The following is a 14,609-nucleotide window of genomic DNA, read 5'->3' as shown; positions in this document are numbered from 1 at the left end:
TCAGACCAAAAACTATCCAGACACCAGGTGTAATTTTACTAGTAGGTACAGGACACTAGAATACATTTATGTGAGTATAGCAAAATTAGGCAAACTGTGACATATTATACCCAATATAATTGGGTTCGTCCCTTTTTGACCCAGCGCTGGGTTCCCAAAATAACCCAAATTGGGTTGTTTTCAACCCATCAGTTTTTAGAGTGTAGTTTTACTAGCTAATAAGAAAAAAAAAAAAGAAAAGAAAATGTTATTGTTCAGAAATGTGTAAATATTCAATCATTTTATTGAATATAAAATACATGATATTTATATTTTAATATTATATTAGGTTTTTATACAAACAAATCTAAATTAATATTTCAAATCATATTCATTATATATATATATATATATATATATATATATATATATATATATATATATATATATATATATATATATATAGTTTTAAACAAGTATCCAACAAGGTACTTTAAAAATAAAAGTAAATAAACATGACCTATTCTTGTTTTGTCTTTTTTAATCCAAATTCTTCTTCTTTCAGCCTCTCCTGATAAGAGGTCATCTTACAACGGATCATCTGTCTTCATTTTTCTCTGTCTTCCTCAGTCACACCAACCACCCCAATGTCCTCCATCACCACATCCAAAAATCTCCTCTTTGGTCTTCCTCTTCTCCTCCTGCCCGGTGGCTCCATCTTCAACACTCTTCTTCCAAAATACCCTGCATCTATGTATCATATATCATACTATGCACATGCCCAAAACATCTTAATCTTTTCTCTATAACTTTGTCTACAAACTGTCCTACCTTCACTGTCCCTTTAATATGTTCATTTCTGATCCTGTCCATTCTTGTCTCCCCCAAAGAAAATTGCAGCATCTTTATCTGTGCTACATCCACCATCTCCAAACACACAACAACTGGTTTCAGTACCATCTTGCAAATTTTCCCCTTCACTTACACTTAACTTAACCCTTCTTGTTTACTTCTCTACCGCACTCTCCATTACTTTTAGAGATCTGATCCCAAGTATTTAAATTAGAGATCTGATCCCAAGTATTTAAATTTATTCACCTTCACCACTTCAGCTCCTTGTAACTTTGCCACTATGCTGCCATCTCTTCCATTTGTCCTCTGTCTTGTACCTTCACCTCTTGTTCTCTACTCTCACTTCAAATCACAATATCATCCACGAACATCATAGTTAGCCTGTCAATCACCATAACAAACATAAAAGGGCTAAGGTCCTTCCTCATACAGTACCACAACTGCAATCCACATTAATAAAGTAAATCGTAATGCAGTTGCAGTTTAAAAAAATACCATTAGATGGCGCCAGATGACCAAACGAGAAACATACTGTAAATATGAAGTTTAATGTTTTATTGAATTGTGTTTCCAATACCTTTAAATCCCAGTTAAAAGTGGGTTCATAATAATTAATTTATATCAAATTAGAGCTATTTTGAGGCTCCCTTGTAAACATAAGAGAAAAATGCCGATAACTGGCCTTTTATTAAAATATTAAAGCGACAGGTTGAAACGTTGCATACTAAGGTCTGACTCCTGCTGACTTACTAGCCTACAAGTGGGTGGCCTATCTACTGTTTTCCAAAAGAGGGCGCCGGAGAACTTCAGGTGATTCAGAAGAAGTGACTATACATAACACTATTTTCTAACCTAGAAATTGTCACTCACATGTAATGCTTGGTGTAAAAAAAAAAATAAATAATACAATTATTAAATTAGTCAGTAGACTTGTCAACACTGATATTAATCAAGAACTAACCGATGTCTTGAATGAGTAAAATAAAATCTACAGTAAAAATATATTACTACAGTGCTACCTTTTATAAGTTTAAAATGATAAAACACCTTTTATTTTAAGGACAACGAATGTAACTGTGCAGTAGGTCTATTATCCAAAAACACAAGGTGCAAACACACTTGTTGTACTTTTTGTGCATGTTGACTGCATAATATTCAGTTTTAACATGTTGACACTTAAAACAGGAGGTTAAAAAAAAGCTGCTTTCTTCTCATGCTAATGTGCAGCAGGAATCTCAGGACTGCTTTTATCTTTTATTGTTTCCTTACTCGTGCCAATATAGTAGAGCGCATGCCCAGTGAGGCTCTTTTTTTGGCAGGTGAGTAGATTTTGTTCAGGTAAATGGATTTTTTTTTTTTTTTTTTTTTTTTTTTTTACCACATTCAGAAAGAAGACACAAGAATGGCATTAATGGGCAAAATGGGAGACTGGCAGGTAAGTTCTTTATAAGGCAAATTAGGGTGATGAATGTGCACGTTTTTACTTTTGTATTTTAGTGAGTAATCTTATACTCGGTTGCTGTTGAGAACTTTTTTCCGGACAGTATTAGTCGTTAACCAATGCAAATAAAATGCTTCACACAAAACCTGTAGTTCACGAAGGTAGTTTTGAGTTTGAGACGGTAAGAGTAGGCTATGCAAAGGCGAGACCGCGGTGAAATACAACACCAATAATAATAATAATAATAACAATAAATCTCATGATCAATTTTATTTTAAATAAAGCACTCTCTGGGTGGCTGGTGAGAAAGTACAAATATATTGTTAGATATTGGATACGCAGACAGTTTATTTAATTTTGCTCACTGGTGGAATTTATTTATCTTTTATGTTTTTTTTTATTTTTTTACATTCATTTCCGACATTTTTCCAATTTGGCTATTTTGTACATGCCTACATAACACTTTGTCCTATAGTAACATAAACGGGAAATACTTTATTTATTATTTTCTCTATATACTTTGCAATAATGCAACAATAAGACACAATGTGTAATTTTTGTCAATTCGATTTGGCCCATTATGGCATTATAAAACAATAAACTGAACAAAAAAGAAAATATGAAAATCATCAATTATTTATTTTTTTCGAATACAAAACCGTAGCCTAAACTGACAGACAGTGTTCATTTAGATACGACTATTGTGAATGGACAATTTTCCCACATGGAAAATTGACAAATAGTGCTAAGAATGAAGACTAGTTCTGCCTTTCTTTCGTGCGATTTCAATGATGCGGACCCCCAATCAATAAGCAGCGAACAACAATGCAGCACACCCATCCATTTCTATTGCGCGTTTCACTGCCTGTCTTAATCGTCATTGTGTCTTAGTTTCTTTAGGCTTCTCATTAATGACAACTGGACTCACCCCACCAAAAATGGTAATGAAGATAAGGGAGAGACAACGCCTTACTGTAGACTCGGCGACCTGTCTCCTGCCCTCATTCACATTTAACAAGCCATGTTGTTGTGTTAATTATTTACATTTATCAAATTGTGCCGATACAGACACTAAATAGATGTATACCTACTGAAGAATCGACTTTTTTTGCATAACACTATTGAGAGTATTTCACAGGCCCAGTCTCACTATAGGACTAAAACAACAGTTTAAAGCTGTAAGACTGGAATCAATGTGGTTTATATATATAAAGAAATATAAAAAAGAGAAATATTTTTAATTGTTCATACTATTCTTGGCCTATTAATTCCGCTCTGAATGGAACAATTGGATGAATAATTCAAATGAAAAGGTGAAGTCCTTCTTCACCTCTGATATTAACCCCTGTATTTACAGTTCCCTTTTGAAATAAAAATGAAACTCAGCAAAGGAATTCCTGTTACAGTTTCTACCTGTGTATATTCATTGGCTTTGGTCTCTTGATATGCTAATGAGGTTTTTACAGTAGAGCTCGAGTCTTTCTCTCCCACCATTAGAGGGAGATCTGAGCGCGCGCAGCTCGAGCTTTGTGCACTGTGTCAAACTCAAGCGAAGGCAAACATCACTCTATCCACAACCAATGAAAATGCTTTGGAAATTAACTGATAATATTAAATATGAAGACTGCGAGGTAAGCGGGTTAACCAGGCTTTTAATACAAATTATTGCATGATATTTACCATAATTCTGAACGGCATTTAAGCTTTTATTTGTATTTATTTTTTTCTTGCTGTGTGTAGCCTACCATTTCATTTAACACAGGAACAAGTGATAAATAACATACTACAATACTGCATGATCCAGAAAACATGTAATTTTCAACACATTAATAATAAAAACACGTATCACGTATTAAATGCATGTAGAATTTATGTAGGCCTACGAAAAAAACAACAAAAAAATAAGCTTCAACAGTTGGTATCGAAATGTAATAAAGGTAATAATCAAACACATTAATTAGAGTGGATAATTTGTTTTTAAAATAAACGTAGGCCTATTTGTCAAATTATTTTTTAAGTTCTTAGCTACTTGTCTCTCCCCTCATATTTGACATGATTTGTTTGGTGAATGCAGTAATATATTTAAATAGTGGTGAAGCCAGTAAAACGTGTTTTCGCTCGTTTCCGGAGAATCATACGCCAGTTCATTATTCTCTACGCACAAACTTGCATTAATTGTAATACGTAATTACTTTCCGTTCCATAATAATCGCGCATGATATGAAAGCTTAGAGGGAAGTGTGTAGGATGAGTATACACACGTAAAGTTGGTTGAATATTTGTTCTGATGGTGAGTTAAGTTGCATCGGCGTGTGTTGCTGTGTCTTGACCGCGGTTAAATTCGTGGTGAGGGATGGTTAGTGGGCCATGAAGCAGGAACAGACGAAGACTAATGTGAAAAACAATGAGGTAGACGGGCATCCAGTGAACAGTAAAGATGTGCCAGCCCAGATGCCCTCAGCGTTTGCTGGATTTTCACCAGAATCAAAGGTGCACATTGTTTCCTTCCTTGTGTTCTCCCCCCTCGTTCTGTTTTCTTTCACTTTTGCTTACCCTCGAACCTTTTTTAAAATGTACACCCCTCTCTGATTCGTCAGACGCAGAAGAATGTCCCTCTTTTGTCTCTCTCTCCCTCTCTCACCCACTCACTCTCTCCTCATCTCTGATTAGATATACTGATTCCCCATTCAATGGACGTCATTTAGTGCAGTCTGCCTTGAGTTGCTTCCTCCCTTCACGCTCGATTTACGACCATTCTTCTCTTATTAAGTATTCGTGTAATATTAAGTCATGAATATCTAAACTTTTAAGAGTGCAGAGGAAGAGGAAGATCTGTGCTAACATGAGCTCAAGCGAGGGAACATTTCACTGACAGAGCCTGGAGACGCCATGGGGATCTAAGAAACTTTTGAGAAAATCTTTGCATCTAAAGAGCAGATGAAGAACAGTGGGAATTTACCCAGATTCTGATGGATTAATAATTTATTTGAACGCTGGGCCACCGCCACCTCGCCCTTCAATTTATCATTGGCTTTATTTAATTTGCACGTTCATTTTCGTCTTGTCCCTCTGAAATTCTTGTCTTTTGAAGCCCTCGGAAATTCTCTATGATGTTAGTGCACAGTTTTTCCGCGATGGTGAGTGACTGTCGGGAGTAAAATTTGAAGACTGCGCTCCACATTTACTCTCCGATTGTTTGTTTTTTATTTAGTATCATTATTTTTTTTTATCTAGTCGTTTTGTTTGTTCAATCATGCAAGCGGTTAGCATCAAATGCTACTACAAAGACTTCTTACTTAATGTGAGCTCTGATTATTTTTATCTGACTCTTGGTAGGATCTTTAATTGCTGAATGAATACCAAACAATCGATGTACATTTAAATATAGTATAAAACATTCGCTTATTCTATAGGCTATTGCTATTATTCTAATTTCAATGTAGTGTTGTCGTTTTTTAAATATTTTTGTTCTTGACCAAATCAAAGGTATGTTCGGTATAAAATAAAATAATAATAATAATAATGCAAAAAGAAATGAAATATATATAATGTGTGTGTATAAATATGTGTTTGTGTATGTATATAACAGGACTAAAAAAGCACTGTATCTTTCTTTCTCCCAAGGATCGCCATGACGGGACCAGCAATGGCACAACCCGTTTACCCCAACTAGGCAGCGTGGGCCAGTCTCCGTACACCAGCGCTCCTCCGCTCTCTCACACGCCTAACTCAGACTTCCAGCCTCCATACTTTCCGCCACCCTACCAGCCCATCTACCCGCAGTCTCAAGACCCTTACTCTCACGTTAATGACCCGTACTCCATCAATTCTCTGCACGCCCAGCCTCAGACACAGCACCCGGGCTGGCCAGGCCAGCGGCAGAGTCAGGAGAACAGCCTGCTGCACCAGCACCGCGGGTTACCCCATCAGTTGTGCAGAGAGTACCGCAGAGAAGTGCTACTTCCTTCTGGTCACGGCATTGAGACTGGACTCACTGATTCAATCCCTATCCACGGAATACCTCACTCTTTAGAAGATGTTCAGGTAAAGAGAAAAGCTTAAATCTTATAACATATAACCGTCATACTCCAACGCCATTATTCGGATTTACTGCTGGCACTGTTCTTGGAAGAATCTCGGACAGTCCAATATCGTGTCATATATTTAAAAATTAGGCTATAAGAATTATATCATTCTTCTTTAAGTTATTATTTTATTTAATATATTATATTAATACACAACAGAATGAATTGATACATTGGTAAAGTTAGTAAAAATGTGGAAGTTTTTAAATTGCCGTGCGTAAATATAGCCTACTATTTACACGTATAGGCCTATTTGCATGCAAATATCAGTTATGTTCGATATTTTTTGCCTTGATGGCTTATGATAAACGTAGCATGTTTTGTAAGTAAAACAATTTAGGGGGACCATGAAGCCTATTTTATGTAAAATTCTGTTTTAAACGACAGACGAGTACTAACAATAATAATTAAACAATAATATAAAGAACCCCCCCCCCCCCCCCCCCCCCCACCACCCCCCTCCGAAATATCTGTCATTTTAGGATGTGATTCTTGGCTGACCCCTTTTTCATCAGTGATTCGATGCATTGTGCCTGCTGAAGGGATCTGACGAATCGAGTCTGGACAAAATTCTCTGTCCCACCATAACTGCATGCTTTATACGTTCCCCTTGTTTATTTTCTGTGTAGATACAACTCAAATAAACATATTTACTATTATTATATTTTATGATATAAAAATATAATTTAAGCTTTTGTTATTTTAAACAGATAGTTTAAACAGTACAGACGTAATTAATATGGGTCATTGATGAATAAAAATAGCCCACTATTTAAAGTTTTGTGCATTTTCTCTTTGAATTGCATTTAATTTCGCTTCCAAAAATTAAGATTTTTTTTTCTCTTTGATCATTATTAATATGCTTTTTGATCTTTACAGCATGTTGAAGATCAAGGAATTCACATCCCAGACCAAACTGTAATCAAGAAAGGTAAGCAATTTCCTCCCAAATACCGTACGTGCTTCCACTAGCAGCTCTCCGCTCGTAAAGTCTATCCGTGCTTGCTATGAGACAGATCAGGTTAATTTTTAGGCCTTAAGAAAGCCTGCACCAACAAATCATTTTAACCAAACGTTCGTATATTATATGTATGTTAGCCTATTTGTGTATTATATGTGTGACGGTACATGACTTAGCTTAGTCTGTGACTAAATTTAAAATATGCTGAATGTTTCATTCAAAGATGATATGAGAAAGGCGCGTAGAGACTTAGTTTACTATGAAAAACATTTGTTGAAGTAAATTAAACATATGCCTACTGTGTACATTTCAGTATATGTCATTATTTTGCAATTACGTGTCTCTTTGTTTCGTTTCGAACCGCAGATGGTCAAGGCTGCATGAGAATGAGTGTGTTGAGATCGAATTATTTTCTCATATTTACGTGCGCTGTGGTTAGATTTGATTTTCTTCACAGCTTTGACGTTAAATTTCATGCACCATGTATAAATCCATAAAAATGCACGTTGCGCATACAGTTCGTTTAACTCTTCTTGTCTCTATTAGTCTCCCCTGAGCAATTAATGTCACTAGCGATCCATCCAGTAGGCTAATGCCTGTGCTTTTGTTTCCGGTTAGCACATAAAGAAACAACGGGTGCTGCTGCCAGATAGGCCTGAACACTTATTTGTAAGCGCTCTTGTGTGAGTCTGATGATTTAGGATTTGTGGGTGTAATTCATGTGGTTGTGTGGCTATTACCGACTGTTTAGAGATTAGAACTAGCTTGTAATAATAAGAAATAATGCGCAGTTTTATTTTCCGGAAGTATTGAAGTAAAATGCATTAGGCCTATTATTATTATTATTATTATTATTATTATTATTATTATTAGGCTACAATTTAAATAATTGTAAAAATGCAATAGTAAAAATACATATGTTTACAAAATTTCCGTGGATTATGCCTCTCTCTCTCTCTCTCTCTCTCTCTCTCTCTCTCTCCGTTTATCAGTTTCTGTTTTATGAATTCCAACAAATAACAGATACACTGAACAGTTTAGTGGAAAATTTGAGGCTATGCCATGCTTGTTGAGCTGTAATATTCTCCGAGCTTAGTGTGGAGTCACCATTTCGATAATATGAAATATTCTGATGCCTGGGCCACTTCATTACTTGGGGCATATTGCAGCAGTACATTCATGAGCTGAATGAAAACCTATTGCTGTGGTATCTACCTTTGATTCCACATAGGCGTGCGAGATGATGTGCATATAAACGCATAATCTTACTCAAAAGTTGCCTGCTGCATAGCAAATAATTTTTTTCTTTTTTCTTTTTTAAGGTCCTGTTTCAATATCCAAGAACAACAGCAATATATCTGCCATACCAATAAATAAAGATGGGCTTTTTGGAGGTGTGATAAACCCAAACGAAGTATTCTGTTCGGTTCCGGGTCGTCTGTCTCTTCTTAGCTCAACGTCAAAATACAAAGTCACAGTAGCGGAGGTGCAGAGAAGGCTTTCTCCGCCTGAGTGCCTTAATGCTTCCCTGCTTGGCGGGGTCTTGAGAAGGTGAGCAGGACATCTATTGCATGCATAAGTAGTTATATATTATCAAGTGATATGTAAATATATAGCATGTATAGCATATATCATAAATAGCAGTAAGATAATAAATTATAACATAATTACAGCACGTGTAATAACATTTAATACAATTTTTGTAATTTACTTCAAAGGGCCAAATCTAAGAATGGCGGAAGATCTTTAAGAGAAAAACTAGATAAAATCGGATTAAATCTACCAGCAGGAAGGCGCAAAGCTGCTAATGTTACACTCTTGACATCACTGGTCGAAGGTAAGTTTCCTGATAAATATTTTTTTTTTAATAAAACAGGTGTTTATTCGCCGTCACATGAGAGCCATTCTAAATCAGATTACATTCATCCGTGAAAAGGAGAAAGTTTGTCTTACAAGCAACAAAGCTGAAGGATAAAATAAAAGAGAACGGATTCCAGAGACACAATTTTGAAAACAAACTGTACAATCGCTGGATATATGGCACAACAACCGTAATCAGTATGACAAGTTATTATTATTATTATTATTATTATTATTATTATTATTATTATTATTATTATTATTATTATTATGTGTGGATTTTATCCTTGCCTGCTTGAGGCAGTTGACCTGCAGGATGAAAGGCTATTATAAAATATAAATTAGTTAATTATCTTGCACAGCGAAGATACCATTGCTGTTGAATAAATCCATTTTACTTGCAAAGTTGAAGGTGATTATTTCGTGCAGTGGTATTTGGTGTGCCATGGATTTTAAAGGTGAAAGCTGGAGACGGTTCATTGGTTCCTGTTAATCATTGCCGCTGAAGACTGAATGTAATATTCATCGCGCTTCATTGAAATTTAGTCTTGTATGGTAATGAGCATGAAGAAATGTATGATTCCTGCGAGATAAGGGTGAGGGGGCGGGGTGGTGGACAAGCAAGCATGCGCTGATTTAGTCGGAGGACACTGGCTTCTGAAGTGCTGTTATTTTTTATGACCTACTCCATTTTATGGAAAGCAGTTTAGTAGCGTTGAGCTTTGATGGTGATAGGCGCATACGTTCTTCTGGATTCTGGGTTTATGAAAGGAAGGCTCGCAGTAAAAATCCAACTGTTTCAGGAAATTAAAACCAAAGACAGAAAAAAAGAAATAAACAAAGAAAGAAAGAAAGAAAGAAAGGAGGAGGAGAAGAAGAAGAAAGAGGAAGAAGAAGAAAGGCAAACACACATATCTAGTAGCTAAAATACTTTACATGGCTAACGTAGCCTATAAGAAGGTTTACTTTTTAGATTTATATACATAGCATCCTTCTAATATTGATAAAAGGATCACAAATCAATGACAATGTGTCATTTATAGTAAGGTGAGGCACATTTTGATGCATGAACGATGTCAGAATTGATGTCCTGCTCAAGGGCCGAGGCATTAATTAGAAAACACTTATGAAAAATGGTAAATTGTAGATTACTCTACATTATATTGCAGTAACATGCTACACATACTGACTCTCATTTTCTTCTAGGTGAAGCTGTGCATCTGGCCAGAGATTTTGGTTATGTATGCGAGACTGAGTTTCCAGCCAAGGCGGCAGCTGAATACATGAACCGACAGCATTCCGACCCAAATGAACAAGTCCAAAGAAAAAACATGTTATTGGCAACGAAGTAAGTGCTAAAAATTTTATTGAGATGTCAACGCTAATTTAATTGTTTATGACAGCATAATTTGTTTTTCGATAATTGTCGTGTTATAGGCTATTTAACACCACATTGAAAATTGCTTTCCTCTAGATACACAGGTGCCATATGGCTGTAGTCAATGTCTGTATTTTGGAAATAAGTGGCTTCGTAAAATACAATATGTGCATTATTCGCAACCAGTAACGAATAAGTATTTTTACTGAAGAATGAATGTGAATGAATGAATGAATGAAGAAAAAAAAAACTAGAAACATATGCACCACTCTTAATTAAAATATATTATTCTATCATAATCACTCTTATTAAATTCTACGTCTCCATTTGACGTATTACTGACATACAACTGAGATGTTCGTAACTCTGATAGACACTGCCATTGATTAAGGGACATAAGGAGCAGTCTTAATACTGTGTTAATGAAGCACAGTCTTAATTCTGCCTTAATACCTTCAAGTGTAATTAGCTTTATCCTGACACACATCCTGTATTTTGTCTCCTTCTAGACAAATCTGCAAAGAGTTCATGGACCTGCTCTCTCAAGACCGCTCACCTCTGGGGAATTCACGTCCACAGCCAATTCTTGAGCCTGGGATTCAGAGCTGCTTGACCCACTTCAGTCTTATTTCTCACGGATTCGGGACTCCAGCCATGTGCGCGGCCCTTACGGCGCTGCAGAACTATTTGACGGAGGGCATTAAAGCCATGGACAAAATCTACCTGAACAACAATCCTAACAGCCACAATGAGACGGGGTCGAAGGGGGGTGACAAAGACGAAAAGCACAGAAAGTGATGTCCGACTACCACATCCCAATTGATGACAAAATACATATATAGCAAACACTAGTGATCAAGATGAAACAGTGAACGCAGCACCTCCAGAGCTTGACATTTTGAAACTATATATATATATATATATATATATATATATATATATATATATATATATATATATATATATATATATATATAGCTATATATATATAGGCTATATACAGTTCAATTTGGGATTCGTGGACAAGGCATTTCTTTAAAAATAAAGCAGTATGCCAATGAAAGGATTATAGATCTGCCACAGAAGGACTTTTCATGAACTCTCTTTGTATGAATTCAGTGGTTCATCCCCTCGGTACGATTGTAATCGATTGTACGAAATGATCTTACAATCATTTACGATTGTATCCATGTGACAAGAAGCTGAAAAAGGAAGATGATTTTATTTTATTTTTATCAGTATTGTGAATAATGAACTTGAAATAAATCTACAGCTCCATGCCATGACTTCAAGAACTGACTTTTCACTTGACCAAGTGAGAAACTTGAAATTCAACAAGATTCACGGTTATATGAGGGAATCTGTGTTCATGTACCTATGTACATATTTATTTATGTGTAATTTAATGGGAATTGTAAATATGGTACGTCTGTTCAAACTACGTCTTTTTTTATTATTTATCTGGTGCCTCCAGTTTTAGTGGGTTTGAATATTCGCTTAGTTCTTCATGTGATTTTATGGTTCTTAGAAAACAGAAGTTTGGCATATTCTTCTCTGGGATATTTCAATTTAGCCCTTTTGTAGCATGTCGAGGCGACACATTGAAGGAAATGAACAAATTTAAAAGAAACAAACATCAATTTATTTATATTATCCTTATGCCATTCAGTTTTAGATCGAAAATGTCATTGCAAAGACCCGGCGATGCTTTTGTGTTTCTATCTTCTTGTTTTTATACAAGCTTTTTATGTGTTGTGCTAATCACCTCTTGTTCTTCCCTCAACGCACCACAAGAGCAATAAATGGATATTGTGTTACGAATTCTTCTTCTTTTTCTTCCCCTTTTTAAATAAATTCAACACTTGGGACCATCTGATATCTTGTGTGGCCACTGTCTAAATTGGAGGCGGTTTCATATTTATTATATAAACCTGGACTGGCAATAGCTCCCATGCCTGTTAATGTAGCCTATTGTAGTTCTTTGTTGCCAATAAAATAAAATAAAATAAAATAAAATAAAATAAAATAAAATAAACATTTTATTCGTTCCTTTTTTATTCACTGCTTGTTGCGATGTATTCCTCTTTCGCTCGCTCGCTCGCTCGCCCCCCCCCCCCCCCCTTTTTTATTCAGCAGTTGGCAGTTACTGTAATTGAGTTTAACTCTCCCTTGACGATTGATCTATGCAATACGCAACTGAAACCATTGTTTCTCTCAAGTGTAATAATAATAATAATAAACTCTTAGGTCGAAGTATAGGTCCGCTGAAATATGGCAAGGAGCTTTTTGCCAAGTCAAATGACTCAGAAAACAATTAATTCTCTTTTGTGTTTGAAGTGAATGTGTGTAGTTTTATCCCTGGAGCAAGAGCGCTCTTTAAATCAGTCAGATATAGATTTTCATGCCTTTATTTGTAGACGTCACATTACTTCTAAACACTACTATTTATATGCTAAATATTTCCGTCATTAAAATGCAGATCCATAGTTCGCTGAAATAAGTTTACGGTTCGTTTGAACGAAATTGTGGGCATGGCACTTAAGCGTTAAAACGAAAAGCATCATGCATGTCGTAATATTACTGTTCCAATTTCGTCTATTCATTGGGTACCCCTGCAGATAATGTCATGCAGGAACACGTATGGTTATTTTATACATTGCATAACTCGGATTCAAACAGAGTTTGATTGTTTATTAATAACATTCGCCTGGAAATCAATCTCCATTGGAGCTTGCTTGATTTGCTGAATTATGGTACAGCAGCCAGCAGACGTCTGTCATGGCGCTGCAAAAGAGATGCCTGCACAATATTGGCCATGTATTAAAAAAAATAAAAAATAAAAAAATATATAATAATCATCATCTTTTTTTCTTCTTCTTCTTTCAGTGCTTAGTTTGTTGGACTCAGATGCAATTGTAAAAAAAAAAAAAAACACACAAAAAAAAAAAAAACCTTGAATGGATCCTAACGACATGTCCTTGGAATAATTGCAATGAACAGTGCAGCAGCAGGTGAAGCGTGGCATTGACTGTCAGGACTGTTTTTGTAGGCTGCGTCTCAGATTCTGTGTGGGATTCTAACCTCGGGCACAATAGCTCTCTCAGAAAGGGTACCCGGCTGTTCCTTCTGTTCAGGCGCAGAAAAAACGGGCATAATTATGAATTTTAAGGGAAATCACAATCATGTTAAATCGTATTCATCGGAATTAGGAATTCCTTCACGTGCATATGTCATTAACGATAATGTCATTGATTAAACATATTAGAGGCCAAACGATTTTTTTAACGCATGAAAGCATTTATGTAGGCTATAACACACGAGCATTAGCGTTATGCCATTTTATAAAAAAATAAAAAATAAAATAAAAACATCATATCACTTTTATTCACATCAATGTTGAAATTGTTTAACAGAATTGCAGCAAAATTAAAATATCTAAAAATCAGAGTTAAATGGTATATGAGGAGCTCCATATATTGACACATAGCGGGCAATCTCATAAGCCTACATGAGTTCACCTTGGGCTACTTTTTAAATATGTATGTAATTGTTTATTTATAACTTACAGAAAAGCCTTGATTAGATTTAATTTGCCATATTTATTGATAGCTTTTTTAGTTATCACAACTTACATTTTGTTTGGCAGTATTGATACTGGAAAATATTTTGGCCTTTGACCTATGCACTTGACAGCTCCCGTAAAGAAGTATTGCGTACTGATCAGTGCAAATGCTAGATTGGTTCTCTGCATCTTCCTAAAAAAAGAAAAGAAAAAAAAAAACCGGTAGGAAGCAATTTAGATTGTTCTTAAGAGCATGATTTGAAAGCCAATCGGTAAACATTTATTCAGATATCATCATATCCTCTGTTGTTGAGAGGAAACAACTTATAAAGCGAAAGTTGAAATGTAATATATCTGAATATATTGACATATTTTAAGGAATAATAAACTATAGTAATATGTTTTCTTTGTTTTAATAAACATTTATTAATTGGAGGTTGCAAAGCGACATATAAAATTGTTACCTCTTATGGAAGTATGATGAATGATGA

The 14,609-nt window shown here is 35.5% G+C and overlaps 1 protein-coding gene across 3 annotated transcripts; it reads left to right on the top strand.

Annotated features, from left to right (window-relative positions):
* The first annotated feature begins 3,776 nt into the window (after nucleotides 1-3,776).
* Nucleotides 3,777-12,432, top strand: LOC127946070 (transcription factor AP-2-alpha-like). 3 transcript variants are annotated; one of them, XM_052542380.1, is made up of 7 exons: nucleotides 3,777-3,903; nucleotides 5,897-6,316; nucleotides 7,237-7,288; nucleotides 8,641-8,869; nucleotides 9,037-9,155; nucleotides 10,385-10,526; nucleotides 11,066-12,432. In XM_052542380.1, exons 1-7 carry the CDS (start codon nucleotides 3,853-3,855, stop codon nucleotides 11,352-11,354), a joined length of 1,302 nt encoding a protein of 433 aa, XP_052398340.1. In that variant the 5' UTR covers nucleotides 3,777-3,852; the 3' UTR covers nucleotides 11,355-12,432. The 3 variants fall into 3 exon arrangements, with proteins under 3 accessions (XP_052398340.1, XP_052398339.1, XP_052398341.1); XM_052542379.1 differs by lacking the exon at nucleotides 3,777-3,903 and adding an exon at nucleotides 4,591-4,762; XM_052542381.1 differs by lacking the exon at nucleotides 3,777-3,903 and adding an exon at nucleotides 4,945-5,409.
* The last annotated feature ends 2,177 nt before the right edge of the window (nucleotides 12,433-14,609 follow it).

The sequence above is a fragment of the Carassius gibelio genome, chromosome A24, assembly GCF_023724105.1.
Source record: "Carassius gibelio isolate Cgi1373 ecotype wild population from Czech Republic chromosome A24, carGib1.2-hapl.c, whole genome shotgun sequence".
NCBI lineage: Eukaryota > Metazoa > Chordata > Actinopteri > Cypriniformes > Cyprinidae > Carassius > Carassius gibelio.
This window is presented reverse-complemented; position numbering and strand designations above follow the sequence as displayed.

Excerpts from the sequence above, each read along its gene's own strand:
- LOC127946070 (XM_052542379.1), top strand. The coding sequence starts at position 4,640 with ATGAAGCAGGAACAGACGAAGACTAATGTGAAAAACAATGAGGTAGAC. Across the intron at positions 6,317-7,236 it reads ACTCTTTAGAAGATGTTCAG|CATGTTGAAGATCAAGGAAT; the intron begins GTAAAGAGAAAA and ends TGATCTTTACAG. Across the intron at positions 7,289-8,640 it reads CCAAACTGTAATCAAGAAAG|GTCCTGTTTCAATATCCAAG; the intron begins GTAAGCAATTTC and ends TTCTTTTTTAAG.